The sequence below is a fragment of the Podarcis vaucheri genome, assembly GCF_965113315.1.
Source record: "Podarcis vaucheri genome assembly, chromosome: 1".
NCBI lineage: Eukaryota > Metazoa > Chordata > Lepidosauria > Squamata > Lacertidae > Podarcis > Podarcis vaucheri.
The window spans coordinates 66,483,955-66,500,668 of record NC_138759.1 but is presented as its reverse complement, the minus strand read 5'-3'; the positions used below and the strand labels follow the sequence as shown (position 1 = coordinate 66,500,668).

Here is a 16,714-nt window from a genome sequence, read left to right as displayed (position 1 = left end):
ATGTAGGCACAGTAGAAGAATTTGAGAGCAGAAGTCTTAAGTGCACTCCAAAAACTGAGCAGAATGGAATGATTATACTCTTCATATATTTATATAGTTCAGAACAACAACTGCATTTGTCTTCATGCTGTTCATGTTAAAAATATTTATTTATTTCACAATGAATTATTTTTCAATTATAAAAGGAGTAGCATGGCTTGTACTTGAGTAATTTAATTCTCTTTGTACCAAACTGGAATCTGGCTCACTATTTATTAAGTTTATAAATTATCTTATGTATAGTTTACATCCTTGTAATTGTGTTGACACAGATTTAGAACAGCAATTCTTCTCTGAAGGAGTGTCTGTTTCCCCTTGTGAGAATAGTCTTTTCAGAAATGTTGTTTGCTGGCAAGTCATCTCCTGAATAGTAATACCTGAGGTTGAAATTATAATATATAGTGGACTCTTTTTACCAAAATTAACTTGAAGTCATGTCCACGAGGCTGCTTCACAAATTGGACCTAGAACTACAAGATGCATTGCTGCTTTATTGAAAATTGGCATTGCAGTATGAAAGAACCATTTAGACAAAATAAGGAAGAAATGTACAATATGTACACAGGGTGCTGTCAAATGCAGCAAATGTACAAACTCACGTGAAGTGTAGAAAAATAGGTATTATAGATTTTTATTTTCATGCCAGCTTTAATGCTATGGATATGCAATCTTAAGAAAAAATATCATGAATTTTATTATTTGATCATAATCAATAATTCTGATTATTACATCACCCTGTTAAAAAGCACTTTCCTTCACTCTTTCTTTGATCTTGGCATAAAGGCTGCTTCACATGTGTCATTTCATCTCTGTAGAGATTATCTAGTTCTTTGGGCGGGGGATGTCACATATGTTCTAGCACCAATTTCTTGACAGAGGAGCTTGCTTTTGAAACTTTGTATTTCTATCTCCATTTTACATAGTTTCAAACAGGCCTGTCCTTTTCTTTTCAACGAGAATGCTTTTGTCATATGTTAACACTGCAAGAAGCATTTCAAAATACTCCTGTAAAGGACATCGCTGCATTGAAACAAGGTCTCGGTTTTCTGCCTTCTGTCGCCATCAGGAATTTTGGGGGCAGAGTTTGTTTTGGATTCTTGAGTCTTTATTTAACTCCTTTATTTCATTTGGCCATAGCCAAATATTGTAAAATATTATATAAAGTCCAACTTATGTTTTAAAAAGCCACTTAGCTCTGTGTGCGCGTGCACACACATGTGTATGTTGCTTGCATGTGTGCGTTGCTTATATGTGCACGCACACACACACACCTCTCGTTGAGGAGCAAGCAAGCACAACTTCTACCCTCTTTTCAGCAAATAAGCTTTTCCTACTGGCCATGTTCTGTAATCACTGACATCTCCAAATAGTATTCAATAGGAAGTGTGATACAAGCACACAGACAGCATAGTTACCATCTATCATAGCCACAAACATTCACTGCAGACCGCATTTTAGTAGCCTGAGCAATTATTTGCTATTTGCTAGAATTACTGGACGTTAAGTCTGAAGACATTCCATCCAATCCACTATTGATATTAATATGTATGTATTCAGATGTAGCTGGTGGTGTAGGCTATGAACACTTTGTGATGTGAGACAAACTCTACTGCTACATGCAGCACGTCCCTTTAATAAACATAAAACTGATTGGCGCCATTTTGCTAGCTGCATTTGCCAAATCTGAACACTTGTCTGTTGGTCTCTCAGATGTCATACAGTTGTGTTAGTAATGATACAGGCCGAGCCTTTCCCACAGTCTTAGGCTACCACCCAGAAGTACAAGTTAACTGGGCAGATCTGTTAAAACCTAGTACTGCCTGAATTGTATAAAAGTATAGAATAGGGTGTCTGAAGTTTTAGCAAAAAAAGAGGGGTGCGCAGGTGAGAGGTACTGAACCTACCCTGTACTTTCTTGTCCTTAGTGGAGTAAGAGTAAAAGGATAGTAGAAGCTTCCACCTTCTCCTTGGGGTACCACAAAGTTCTTCATCCAAAAATGCCTCTGTTGTGAAAGTTCTTACAGTTTTCCTGACTCTCGTTGTTCAATCCTCCAAGCCTCTTTCTCTGTTTACTCTGTCCACGGTTGCATGACAGGCAAACTGACATCATGATTACAGGGAATTCTGGCCTCATTGTGATGCTGTTGTCCTTTCTGGAAGGCTGCTGCCTTGACTCTGCCTAGTCAGCCATTTCATACCTTGTTAATTCATACCTTCCATGGAAGGTGGCTCACCTCTTGGTTTCTCTAAGGAAAAGTCCTGTTTATTTGTCATAGTCATCAAAAGCTTTCAGCAGTTTAAGTGGAGAATTGATGAATCCATGAGCATATTCACAAAATCTCCAGATTTATTTTGCCAAATATTACATCACTTATTATGATGCATGACAGGATGTTTGACTAGGGATTTGACATCTGCTCAGAGATAATCTTAGTTGATTCTTCTTATAGTCTACCTTTATTCCTTCCTTCAAAGTTTGTCACCTCCAATAATCTAAATACTCTGTTAGGGATTTGGGTTGTGCCAGTCTCCGTGGCCCTACTCCAGCCAGCTTCTCCCAGTAATAGGAATTCCCTTTCACTTTCTTCCAAGAAGACTATCAGTCAGCTACTTTTACAGACCCCTCACCAAACAATTTCTTACAGTTGTTTCACATGTTTGACTACTCACCAGTTGATGCTTGTCTTGTGAGGTTTTTAATGCAATTTAGAGCATGTTTGCCCCATTGGAAAACTGCAAGTCAGAACCACATTGGATCTTCTCTGACATAACTAAACCTTGTAATTTGCACCACACAATGCTCAGCCTGTGGGTCCTCAGAAATGATGAAGGTGTAGAACTGAGGAGAGAAAGAGAATCTGCACTGCTCTTGGAGGAATTCTGTCTCCCTTATTACCTGGTTTCTGCTGAAAGGAGAACCTCCCCCCCCCATTTCTCCATTTTAGCTTCATAGTTTAAGAAAATCACCAGTGTGAGCATGTGCCCTATTCTTCATTAAATGCAACTGTATTTTCTCTTTCGTAGATGATCACCTTGGAGCTGGTTTTAGTTCTTTTTTCTTTGTTCCCTAACAATTATTTCTGCTTGGAGATGACTCACTATTCCAGGAATAATTCAATTTCCTTGCTGTTTATAACCTGTAGGTTAATAAAGATGACAAGCTAGCTTGTAGTGAGAATTAATTCGCAACATGAAAGCACTGGAACTTCAATGGGGCAGTAGCTACGAGATTACTAATTTTTTGTAGCGTCAAACAGAAAGAGGTATAGATTTGAATGTCTTGTTGCTAAATTAATTTTTACCAACTTCAGTTTTTGTGCTTGCTGCTTCATATACATATAATGACTGGTTCTGCAGCTTATTTTCCCTCCCCCACCAAAGGTCATATTTGACAATATTTCCATTTTTTCAGGTCTCCCGTAAATCCCGTCCTGAGTTTGACCTTTGACAGAGTGGCTGCAGCTGAAAAGAATGGCACTACAGTTATTTATAAAACACTTCTGGATCCCACAGTTGATTTACTGCCTGGATGTGACAAGTACATTTATATGAGTTTTCTGAAGCACTAAAATTGTAGGGGAGGGGGAAGGGAGGGGGGATTCCAATGTTGATGTGTATTGCAACTGTTGCTATAACTATTATAAGCAAACACTTACAGTTTGCTTTAGCATCAAAACACGTTAGTTGCTATTTACTTTGGAGTACACTCAGCAAACCTCTAACTTCCGTTAAATATATGGATGATTTAGATGTGAAGATATGGCACTTTCTCCTTAATAATTTGTGGCTAATTTGAATAAGGAATTGTGCCTTTTTAGTGCAGGAGTAGCTAAATTGTCGCCTTCCAAACCTCCAACTCCCACCAGCCTCAGTCAACATAGCCAGTAGTCAGAAATGATGGAAGATGATAATCTGGACGGCCACATCTGATTGGTGCAAAGGCACCAGTGCAAAGTGCAAAGGCAGCAGTGCTATTGCCCACTTAGCTGAGAGTAAGGACTATGGAACTCAGTAAATATGTATGGAATTGAGCTGTAAACAATGTTGATTTAAAATTAGCTGAGCCATTTGTTTTTAATGTACTAAAATGTGAATGGCCAAAAGATCACTTTGTTATATGAAATAATAGTCACAAAAACTTGGATCAAGAGAACTATTTCACACACACTTTATTCCTTCATTCCTTTTTCAACGTTCAGAAACTAAATACTGTTAAGAATTGAAACACACTGAAACAAAAAAAAGCCTGAGGAAAATAAAAAGGACTTTACCTGGTGATGAAAAGTCAAGGTTGTTCCCAGGGAAGCCTCTGGGGAGGGCATTCCTCAAATGGGGTGCCACCATTAAAAAGCCACTCTTCCTGTTGACCACTGCCTCACCTCATTTGGCTGATAGCAATGCACATTATGCAGTTAACATTAGGACCTTACAATTATTAGTCACTATGATGAAAGGGCTATGAGCAGTGCAAATGCCCAAAATTGCAAAGTGCCTTGGGAGGGGATATAATGCATGTCTATACAATCTACAGAAATATGTGCATTGCCTGTGCATACAATTGCTGTCAGGGCAAAGCCATCCAGTGTCAGGGGCAGTAGGCAGGTTCTGAGCCAAACACAGTAGTGTAACTTTCCCTCCCTGTGACTGGCAGCTCTTCCCTTATATGGAATAAAATACTGCCGTGCATTAGAGAGACAATAATAACTGGGATTGTCCCTATATGAGCAGACATACCTTTAGACCAAACTCAACGTGATTGCATATGTCTTTGCAGTTAATTGTTGGCTTTTAAAAATACAAATAATTGTCACCAGTTGAGATCTTTTAATCCTGGACTACTAAAATTTCAGCTCCTCTTCCTTTTGCAAGGCTGTGAGGAATTATAGAAAGTTGCAATGTAGTAAAACTGCTCTAAGTAAACTTGCAGAGAGCTGATTTAGAATCCGCGTTATACTTTGGAAGAAACATTAAAGCAATTCCCAGATCCTGCTTGCAGACTTTGCATGGGCATTTGGCTGGCCATGAGAGAAGAGGGCCCTGGGCTAGATGGGCCATTGGCCTCATCCAGCAGGGCTCTTCTTCTCAAATGACAATCATTTTTTATTGCTCATTTCAGTTGGGAAGCTTGTGCTGGATTTCCAGATAACATTCAATTCACAAACCATCAGGAATGTCAATCCTCGGAAATTGTGGAGTCAGACAACCATTTTATACAATATAAGGTGAGCAGTGAGGGTTTTCTTTTTAAAGTACCATTTTTTACTATGATCTGCAAATTAAATGTTTCAGCCCTCTAGGAATACACTCTCTCTCTCTATATATATATATGAAAAAAGGCTATTGCCACAACTTATATGTGTTTTAAATTGCACATTATCAACTATATGGAGTTGAAGGCAGGCTCACTGAAAATGTACAAGCTAAATCTGAGGAAGTTGGAGAGCTTAAAAGTTCTTTTTGTAGCATCTGAGTTCCTGTGAGATCTCATGTGAGCATCTTTAGCCTCCCAGAGCCTGCATTGAGAGCAGGACTTGCCCAACAAGCAAGGCAGAGAGCTTAAAAGCTCTTATCGTTACCTGGTCTACTTGGTTTACTCAGAGCAAAAAGAGCTTTTAAGCTCTCCGTCGTGGGCACAGCTTCTGCAAGTACAGGGGATTCTCTCTCCACACCCACACCCTCTACCTGTGTGGGTGGCTCCAAGGGTTTGGCTATACAGGCGACTCCCCACTCATGTGCATTAGAGTCACGCACAACCTTGTGCAAACGTGTCATTTTTGGTGCTGCAAAGAGGGCAGGGTGGGCGGTGAAACAGGGTGGAGCAGAGGCAGAATGGGGTCTTGGACGACCCAGAACTGAACCCCCACATAAGATGCATTTGTACGGTAATGCTGATTGATCCAGAATGTGAATTGGGTTGTGGATTCAAAAGAGATTAGAATGTGCATCTTATGGAAGGCAGTTCAATTCTGAGAGAATATATTCTGAATATATTCTTGGGCTACCTTTGAAGGTGACCCGGAAACTGCAATTAATCCAGAATGCGGCAGCTAGGCTGGTGACTGGGAGTGGCCACCGACACCACATAACACTGGTCCTGAGAGATCTGCATTGGCTCCCAGTACGTTTCCGAGCACAATTCAAAGTGTTGGTGCTGACTTTTAAAGCCCTAAACGGCCTCGGTCCTGTATACCTGAAGGAGTGTCTCCAGCCCCATCATTCAGCCCGGACACTGAGATCCAGCGTCGAGGGCCTTCTGGCGGTTCCCTCGTTGCGAGGTTACAGGGAACCAGACAGAGGGCCTTCTCTGTAGTGGCACCCACCCTGTGGAACACCCTCCCTTCAGATGTGAAGGAAATAAGCAGCTATCCTATCTTCAAAAGACATCTGAAGGCAGCTCTGTTCAGGGAAGTTTTTAATATTTAATGCTGTATTGTTTTTAACACTTGATTGGGAGCCGCCCACAGTGGCTGGGGAGACTCAGCCAGATGGACGGGGTATAAATTATTATTATTATTATTATTATTATTATTATTATTATTATTATTATTTAATTTTTATAGGTATCCAATATGTTAAAGCCCACTTATTCCATCTGGCAAGCTAGCGCAGTACTGAATTACACCCAAAGTTTTTTATTCTCTCCAAGCCACCTAATCCTTATCTTTAGCATGTTTTTCTTCTCTGTGTTTTTATGCTTTCTTTCTAATTTTGTTGTTTTTATTTTTATTTTGAATTGTTTTATTTATTGATAACTTTGTTAGAGGGTGGTCTATGCATAAATGAATGAATAAAGCAGGACTAAAGTGGCCTGGAACAGGTAGGGCAGCAATAAGGAAGGAAATACGTAATCCATTAAAGCAGATGTTTTCAACTTTTTTGAGTCCACGACTGCCTTGATCAACTACATTCCTTCCACGGCACCCCTGTGGAGCCCAGTCATGTCTCCCCTGCAGAGCTGGCAGCCTCTCACCCTTTCTAAAACACTCTCTGTTGTGGAGTGTTCCCTCAGCGTCCTCTCCTCTCCTCTCTCCTTGGGAGTCCTCCAGGCAGGTGCTGCCACTGCCCATGGTCTCTGAGCTGCCCCTGCGCTCCAGAGAGAGGTGCCTACTCACACTGCCCCACATGGGCCTGAGACTTGTCTGTCCATTCCCAACAGCAAGGGCTGGTGGACTGTGCTCCCTCACCCACTTGCTTGTGTACTCCAAGGCCACCTCAGCTCCTAGCAACCAGCACCCCTTAGCCAGTCACAGAGGCACCACTTGCCTGCGGAGCTTGTAGCCAAGGCTGCTGCAACAAACAGCTGTGCAAGCCTTTGGGAGGCAGATATACAAGAGGGCATCAGTGGAGAGGGAAAGAAAGAGGGGCAGAGGCCAGTGTTGCCTGCGGCACCCCTGACCATCATTCAAGGCACCCCAGGGTGTCACGGCACAGTGGTTGAAAAACAACGCACTAAAGGACAAAAAGCTGAAGCAGAAAGCAAGAGTGATTGAGATAGATCTTTCAGGACCCTGGACAGGTCATAGGGAAGAGATAACTTGTTCCAGCAGGTGCTGTTTGCTATCTGCTTCCATGTATAATTCCAGAACTGGGCTTTGCCTCCCTTGTCCTGTCACCTTGGTGAACTAGTTGTGAGATTCTCCCTCAAATATGCACAATTCTCAGGCCATCAAAGGTAGTGCTGTTTGTTAGTAGAATGCAAATTTGTTTAAAATGTGATTTTAGGGATCAAGGTGATGCGCCTCTCCCTTTTGTTCTAATCTCTACTTTCAGAAACCAAACACAAAAGTGTATGGTTGTAGACCATTACTCTTGGAATTATAGCCAATTTTTAATCCTATTTGGATATATGAGCTCATTGCTTACTGCAGATAAACATGGTGTATCTAGCTTCTGATTTGCTTTTGACATAATTGTGGCTCAGTAGCACAGTAAAATGAGTACACCTTTGCTGTTTTGGATAGGCACACTCCAGATAAAGTAGCATTTTAATACAAAAGTCTGTATACGGTTATCGTTTATAAGATTATGTCGTGTATAAGATTATATGTATAAGTAGGATGGGATAACGGGTTAATTTGTGTTGATAGAGAAAAATAAAAGATGAGGCAAAACCAAAGAAACAAATATTTTAAGTAGCATAAACATAAACACCAGTTTTGAATATAGTCAAGCTTTGATGTCTTAATATGTGTTTAGAAGACACAGCAACAGCTATGTTTCAAGAGAGTAAACCCTTTGCTGTGAATAGTAATTTGATACCTTCAAGAGCAATTTTTGAAAGCAAAATTCAAGGCACAGGGGCAGATACCAATAGTATTTTATTTTTTTAAAAAAATGTCCTAATGTTAAAGCTCACTGAGGTGTACAAGATGCTAAGAGGATTACACACTAAAAAGGCAAAAGTCTCATGTTCTGGATACTCACACATTAAGATTGCTGTCAGGTATAGATAGTAATGCTCAACCCCTGACTGTTATATTTAATCTTTTATTGACAGGCAAAACCTTTCCAGTAGAGTAAAATTTGTGACATATAATCCACATTCGTAAATCTGGGGATAGAGATAACCCAGACAATTACAGCCTGTTGCTCTTTTATCACTGTTGAGAAAGCTAGGCCATGTATCTATGACCTGGGATATATTGCTGGCATTTTGTGTTGATAACGGCAGCATTAGAAGCAGTGTCCTTGTTGTTCAGTATGTTTCAGTGCAATTGCTTTCTTAATAAAAGCAGAGGGTAGTTTTAATTATATCACAGTTTTTTAAAATTGCTCTATTGAAGGAGGAAAAAATGTTTAATAGTATGAATGCATATTTGCATCTTCAAATTCCATTAATGTTATTGTAACTTCTGTAGAGCACACAGTCTGTCTACAGTCCATCTATCAGTGAGCTCTTGCATAACATTTACCATTGACTAGAGCAACCTTTGTCAACCTAGTGCCCTATAGTTGTTTAGAACTACAACTCATATCAGCACCAGTCAACATGGTTGTGTGATGTTGGATCTAATAGGAATTGTAGTCCAAAACATCTGAACAGTCCTTGGGGAGTGAAAGCTGGCATAGATGGCTAGCACAATTATTTGTTTTGGGCCTAAGGTGTGATCTTATGAAACATTGCACTGTGGCAGCTTCATATAGGATCAGTCTGTAGTGCAGACTGTACTCCATTTTGGTAGGGTTAGAATGCAGAACAACTGCTGCAAGACAAACTACTTTTTGCAATGTAATAGCTAAAGCTGATTCAGAGAATCAGAAAGTTTTATTCCAAAAATAAGTCTATATGCAGTGAAATATGCTAAATGTGAATCTCTCGGGGGGGGGGGGGTTGCATAAAATATGCTGCGATTTTTATAATTTATATTTTATTTCTATGTATACTTGTGGATAAATGAGTAAAAGAAAAAGAAAGCTTGGCAGATAAGTAATTCATGAGGTATGGAGAATAGGATTTGAGGCTTTCATCGTTTAAAAGCTCTCCACCTTGCTTTCTGGGTTCTCTGTAGGTCACATGTGGGTTCTGGAGGCCTTTGCAAGATCTCACAAGATCTTGGATGGCCCTAAACTTGGCCCTCCAGCTGTTTTGGGCTACAATTCCCATCATCCCTGACCACTGGTCCTGTTAGCTATGGATGATGGGAGTTGTAGTCCCAAAGCAGCTGGAGAGCCAAGTTTGGCCATGCCTGGCCCTAGAAGATCTCGTGCTGACTCCAGAAGGTAAGATTTCTCATGCCAGGGTTGTTCCAGGGCGTCATTCTGACTTTACACAAGTTTGCCTTTACATGGTACCCCTGGGATGTAACCCCCCCAAATAAACCCCACAATTTCTACTGTATTTCAAATGAAATGTTATGACCAGGTCTCCATATGAGTCATTTGCTCACTTTGAGGAGGGAGGTGTTGGGGAGAAATTTATTTATCAAAAATTATGAGAATGCTGCAATCCTAATCCCCTCTTTACTGTTTTCTGGGGGAGAGGTGGATTGGTCACACCTTACTCTGTCAATTTTAGGCCTTTTCTCATGAAGTGATGCCTTTTCCTCTCTGCAAGTATGGAGCTCCCCATTCCTATTGAACGTGGTGTTTGTTGAAGATTTATTCCCCGTGATTGCAGTCATGGAATTGTTGTCTTTCACATGACGGTGTATGTTTTGACTCCACAAACTGGGAAGTGACGAAGACAGGAAGTTTGTGTTCTGTGAAGTGGGACTATTGTCCTTTGTTCTCTCTCTTTGCTGTCTGATGCTAGAGAGAGAGGGAGCCATGTTGAAGTTTATATGTGAATAAATATAGATTAGCCAAATGCTGAGCTACTAAGTTCTGTTATGCGGACTGCGCAAACTCTGCGGATCCCTAAGTTTGCTGATGTCTGTTGGCATCGGTCGCTGTGATGTTCGGGCAGAAGAAGCTTTTGAAGCTCCCAAACGATTGACCAGGAGGGAAAGAACATGCCAGTCGGGCATGTGTCTCTGCCAGGGTCCTACTCAAGTGTGGGATGAGCTCCTGACAAAGTTCTGGGGGCTGAGATAAACCAGGAATCTCCAGATACCAAGCCATCACTTGCCCATTGACAGCTCTAGGCTGGTGCAGTAATTCATTCTCTCTCTCTCTCATACACACACACACACACACACACACACACCACTTTCTGCCAGTATGAGTGGCAGAGCTGTGGCTGCTGCTGCCCCACTGGAGTTTGAATTGCAGTGTTAGTCTTGATCTCTACCAGTTACTTCCTTTCTGGTTCTGTATGGTGCCATTCCCCCCCCCCCTTAACACAATTTCTTCCTGGGTAATATGGGCCAGGGCGGGATCACATAGTTATGAGGAAGATGTGCCTATACTGTGTATTGTGGTTCGAGGACCCGACCCCCGCGATGCGAAATGAATACACAAGGACACATGATATAAGGTTAATGGGCATGAAAAGGCCACAACTTTATTGGTTACAGCAGTGAAAAAGGTATTGGCTTAGGCATTGGATCTCACAAACAAGTGGGTTTATTCACCAGTAGGTGGAGCCTGTTGATGCTAATTCAACTATAGGCTCCCCCCTGATGTCACCAAGGGTCGTGCTATGGCCTCCCGCCAAGCAGGCATCGGACAGAACACACGACCGCCAGATTCCTTTAACGGAATACCCAAAAATTGAAGGCATAGGCGATGGCCACACCTAGCCCTTCGACACACCACAACACATTATTCCAATGCCTAACCTACCCACCAATACCACAAAAGTTGTGACGATTGCTACGAGGTAGGTGAAAAAACCAAAAAGCCTAATGCCAAATGGAAAAACTCCTACCAGGCCCCCTAGACAACCAGGGCGACCAACCTAAGGTCCATAGCAAGGCCAATGACCTAAGCCCTAACTCAAAGGGAGTGGAGGGTGGGTGACTCACGACAACGACGGCGAAGAATGAGGCCAGGGAGAGGCTGGCGCTGCAGCAAAAGGCTGCTGAACACGCCCCCTCCGAGGTACCTGGTTGGCTGCCTCCCGAGGGGCGTGGGCGCCAGCCAGGTGAGGTGGAGGCAGGGGCTATGCCCCCTGCTAGGGGCGGTGCTCGGGCTCCCGCCCACAACAACTCCCCTCTCTTCCAGGGAGGAGAGTCCCTGTACTCATTCACATTTGCGCACATGCTAATTTGGCAAACCAAATTAATGAAGCATTGTTCTCACTCAGAATAGATGAATACTTTCACCTCTTTTTGATATAATCAACAACAAGAAAGTGATTGTTGATTCTGATGAAAATGTTTGCAAAAGTTGTTATCCCCTTTCCCACTCAACCCTAATTTATTACTTTTAAAATGTAATAATATGGTGCAGGAAGCATTATTACTATGGTTGTGGGTGATGGGGAACACTTTTTTCTTTTCTTTTATTGCTGCTGGCAGCCATTGTCCAAACCTATTATTTTTATTATGCTGTTGGTGAAGGCTTCAAAAAGATATAGATATTGCCAGATACTATGCTATTTAAAAATTTAGTATATTCATCAAAAGGTTTGTCTTTGTTCTATGGGGCAAAACATATTATGACGTACAGCTTGCCTTGCTTTTCCAGTTCAGTAACATGGGATGTGTATAAGAAAAGAAAGTTACAAAGAATATATATATATATATATATATATATATATATATATATATATATATATATATGTTCCTGTTGTGATTCCTTGTATCTGTTACACTATTGCTCCACACACTGTGGAAACTATAAAATCACCTGAAGCTGGGTTAGAAAGATGTGGTGTTGTTCTTTTATCTGGTGGGGTGTGTGTTTTTTTGGTAATATCCCGCATTATATCTCTTGAAGAACAGCATGGTATTAGTGCTGGGTGCCAACCTCAAATGAATACAAAGGGGCCAATGTTTCCTCCCCACTGCACCACAAAATCAAATGTGATAAGATTAAAGCCAGTGGCATTGCTATGAGGACACAGGGACTTACAGCAGGTGTTATACACATCCTAATGATATCTGTCGCTAATTCCAACTATGACAATCTTCCACACAGTTGTGTTGCCTCTGATCACAACTTAGAATGGAGAGGGCAAGTACATTTGTGGCTTTAAGTCCCTCAGCCTTTAGTGTGGGATTAGCAGAACATTAGTTCCCATTGTACAAAAACGATGGGGTATCTCTTCTCGGTACTGCAGCAGCTGGCTAACAGGTAAGAGCAAACTGAGTATCTTTCTGGCCAACTCTGCTTTTGCTCTTTGTCTTTGATAGCATTTTGAATATGCCATTCCAATATGAACAGTAGCCCAGAAAAACATTAATATGTAAGTATTATTTAAAAGGTTTGGCGTGTTCAAATGATCCACATACAGTGTCTCGGTTATTACAATTATAACCCTGCAAGGTGGCTCATTGCTATTATCCTAACATCCCTTCCAATAATATTTTCACCTGTTCAGAGTTAGTTCCTTTTCGAGTTTTGGTAGTGCATGTTTCATTCCATACCCATATTTAGACCACAATGCTATAATACTTACCTGGGAGTAAGTCCCACTACTTCTAAATAGGCATGTATAGGATTGCACTTTGAGTGAAGTTTTGGGCATACGGGTTTTTTTTTGTCCCTAATGAAGAAAATGTAGGAGGCAAGACTGCTTCAATGGCAGTATAACAGCATACTATTTCTTCACGATTGTTAAAATAATTGATTTGGGTTACGGTAATAGGAAATGTTACACAGAATTTTCTCTATTGGTAATTTGCAGTGTTACCATGCTAACATATCAATGAAAGTTCTATGGTTCATTCTATTACTGGGTGTAGGCTGATTCCCAGGTGGTTCTACTCATGTCAGTTAACATGGAAAAGATGAAGAAAGATGCTCCCAGAAGAAATGGCCGCCGAGAGCTGACATTCGACATAGCACACTGGCCTCTGTCTAACATGTGGCTGATCACAAAGGTACCATAGTGAAAAGGCAGAGCATCCATTGTATTAATGGATTCAGATGTTTGATATGCGAAAAGATTTGTTGTTCCGCTTGTTAGTTTACTTTTGGGGATTTTGAGTTAAATATTAAAAATAAGTAAAACTTGCACAACTAACAAAGATCATCATGCATATATTACACCATGTCTCCCAGGGCCTTCCTCGGTTTGCTGTGAAAACAAATGGAGTTGACTTTGATGGGGCATAGATGATCAAAGCCAAGAGCAAATTAATCTGTTAATTGTGGTTATATCCTCTGTGCTGAACTACGATATGTGGGCTGAATTGACTGCAGTCAGCTGCCACCATGAGCAGAATCGTAGCATAACAACGCTGTTCCCTTTTGAGATATCAAAAAACTCATGCTTGGCAGGGGTTGGACTTGATGGCCCTTGTGGTCTCTTCCAACTCTATGATTCTATGATTCATTGCTTGCATACATGGAAAGGGAGTGAGCATCACTGTAACAATATTAAAGGCAATTATTGGACAAAGTTGGGAGCTGCAAGGCAGAAGAGCCAGCACTCCATCTGAAGCCTTGCTGCTTGCACCCGGTGGCGTAGTGTGGGTTGTCAGCACCCGGGGCAAGGCAAGTAATTTGCGCCCCCTAACCTGTGGATTTGTGCCCCCTAACCCTAACCCCCAGATGTTGCGCCCGGTGTGGCCGCCCCCCCTGCACCCCCCACGCTACGCCACTGCTTGCACCAGCTAGGACAGAAGGAAGACAGCCTCCCCCCGCCCTCTCTGGGAGCTGGACCAGCCTAGGATCCATCCCCCAAATGTCCCATTTGGGGTGTCACTGTCAGTGGTAGTGTTGCCTGTCAGTAGTGTGGCTAGAGTCCTCTGCAAGCAGGAACCATAGATAAGTTGCATATAAAATGGCATACAATTCCCCTGCATTTGATAGCTAATATTAAAATCTGCAATGCAACCCAGACTTAGCTGTTTTTACTCAGAAGTAAGTCCTCTTGTTTTCAGTGGCACTTACTGCCAAGCTAGTGTTAGGATTTCAGCCTTTAAAATGTAACAAGCAATGAAAGATTGCACCTGCAACAGCTGTCTTACTTGTTTCAGAATTGCTGTATATATATCTCTCTCTGTATACAAATCTATATAAACAAAAGGCTTTAAGGATGTTTAACCAACATTCTTTTAGACTTGAGGTAAAACTTTAAATTGACTCAATGGCTCTAGATTTGTTGCAATCTTTGCAGTTCACTGAACTTTTTTCCTGTGCATACATATTTCAAGTAAACTCTGTGGTTATAAGTATAGCAAGTGACACGTTATGGACCCTAAATCGTTGCACTGTGAAATATGCAGAGGAAAAGGACAAATGAAGATATCAAGGGTCTGTTCTATTTTGCACTGAACTGTAAAATGCCACCCTTGTTGTACAGAAGATCACTGGTTCTGAGCAGGGCTCATTGACTGCTAAGTTGTGGATAGTGTTTCAGTTTCTCCAACTGTTAATATCCTGAGCTATCCAGGCATAATGACCTCTCTATTTGTAACACATTGTTGAATTTTCTGGTTCTTTTAACTTATTCAAAACCTTTTTTCCCATTCATTGAAAGGCTGGAATGATTCTAAGTCGAGCTATGGTACAAAGCAGCCTAGCTGTTGGTCGTCCAATCAGAGCTGTGATGCAGGATGGCATACCTCTTGAAGGCTATAAGCTGTGTCTACAGAAAAGGTATTGATACAAGGGTGGGTGGGTTTTTACATACAATCATTTAGATAAAGTGAAAACGTGTAGTCATTGAAATAAACGGAATGTTACCAGAATACTGTATGTGCTTACAGATTTTGTCATGCAACGAGTGAAACTGTATTATCTCAAAATTATCATCATCCTTTAATTCCTTTTGGATTATTAAATTCATGTAAAGGCATAGCCTTTACTTTAATGTCATATTTTAAATCACCTTTGAAAGTTCTTTCAACAATAGACAGGAGGGGGAAAAATAGACAGATAACAAGGACACATATATTTTACTTTATGCTGTGGTAGTTCTTGTGTTTCTTTTGTTTCTTGGTCCTTTAAAAGAGATAAAAAAATGCACGTGTTATATAATAGCCTACAATGGATCTTAAAGATGCAGTCTGGGTGTGTAGATAGATTTCTTGGACGTTTTACAGCTCAGTCGCAGAGCTAGGCTAAATTGCTCCTGCAAGGTAAAAATAAGATAAAAGTAAAAATAAGAAAAAAAGGCCATCTTCTGGGGGCACCTGGTAGAAGACTTTCAAAAATGACCTCACTTCAAGGGCAGGTTTATGTCAAAGATGTTTCCTCCAGATACGCAGACACAGATACAGTGTACAAGATACCAAAATGTTATTCTTGTGCTCAGAAAGGGACCAGACTTTGGAGCCAGTGATGTTCTTTTAGCGCTAGCAAGATGTGCTCCCAACAACCATTCCCAAAGTAACCTGTCAGTTCCCCCCCCCCAGTAACTGCAGTTTTCAAGCCGTTTTCAGTGGCAGTCACATATATAATGTCTTACAATATGCATAACTTTGACCAGGCTATCTGTCCAGGAGGTGACACAGCTGGCATAACATCCCATACCACCTGGACCCCAAGCTCCGCCCTGGCCACAAAAGATACTACACTGGCTTTTTTTGGCAATCTACCCCACCACATGCAGTCCCCTCCCCATGTCATATCCACACTTTTCAGGAGAGTTCCATGACTCTAAAAGGTCTTTTGTGCAACAGGAACTTCCTCCCATTTATACTTTTTACGATCCATGCCATTGTTTGTTGAACCACTGAAACTTAAATTCATACCCATTTAACCTTAGCATGGTTTCAAATTACCCTCCCTCTCAGCCCAGGGTGATTTTGTTCAGTCACCTCTCAGTGTCACCCCTGTGGAACTTGGTTATGTGAAGCATGTGACACTCACCAAGTCAGAAGCTCCTTTTCTTGATGCTATATTCTCTCACTTTGTGATGTACATCATGTGGAGGATTCGCATCATGTGGAGGATTCATGTGATCAAAATGTCTTGAAATCATCCCACAATTGCCCAGTTTGAGAGGAATCTTCCTTATGAATCTTTATAAGGAACTTTTTTTTTCCAGTGGAGAAAGCACGGTTAGAGTGACCTACTTTTGTTTTCTAGTGCTGAGCTTGTATCTGGAAGGAGAACAGATACGAGACTCAAATTTATTGAGTCAATGAAAATTCAGATTGTTAGAATTTACTCAGATCAG

At 41.2% G+C, this 16,714-nt stretch overlaps 1 protein-coding gene across 7 annotated transcripts in view; it reads left to right on the top strand.

Annotated features, from left to right (window-relative positions):
• The window catches only part of DCDC1 (doublecortin domain containing 1), a 250,032-nt gene that overhangs the window by 112,932 nt on the left and 120,386 nt on the right, over positions 1-16,714 (top strand). For all 7 annotated transcript variants that reach the window (XR_014218616.1, XM_082218872.1, XM_082218870.1 and 4 more), the window contains exons 13-16: positions 3,452-3,577; positions 5,156-5,261; positions 13,329-13,466; positions 15,071-15,189. Coding sequence is in view for 6 of the 7 variants with exons in the window: in XM_082218872.1 (XP_082074998.1) it covers positions 3,452-3,577; positions 5,156-5,261; positions 13,329-13,466; positions 15,071-15,189 (489 nt within the window). In the remaining variant the exon portion in view is untranslated. The remainder of the gene's footprint in view (positions 1-3,451; positions 3,578-5,155; positions 5,262-13,328; positions 13,467-15,070; positions 15,190-16,714) is intronic.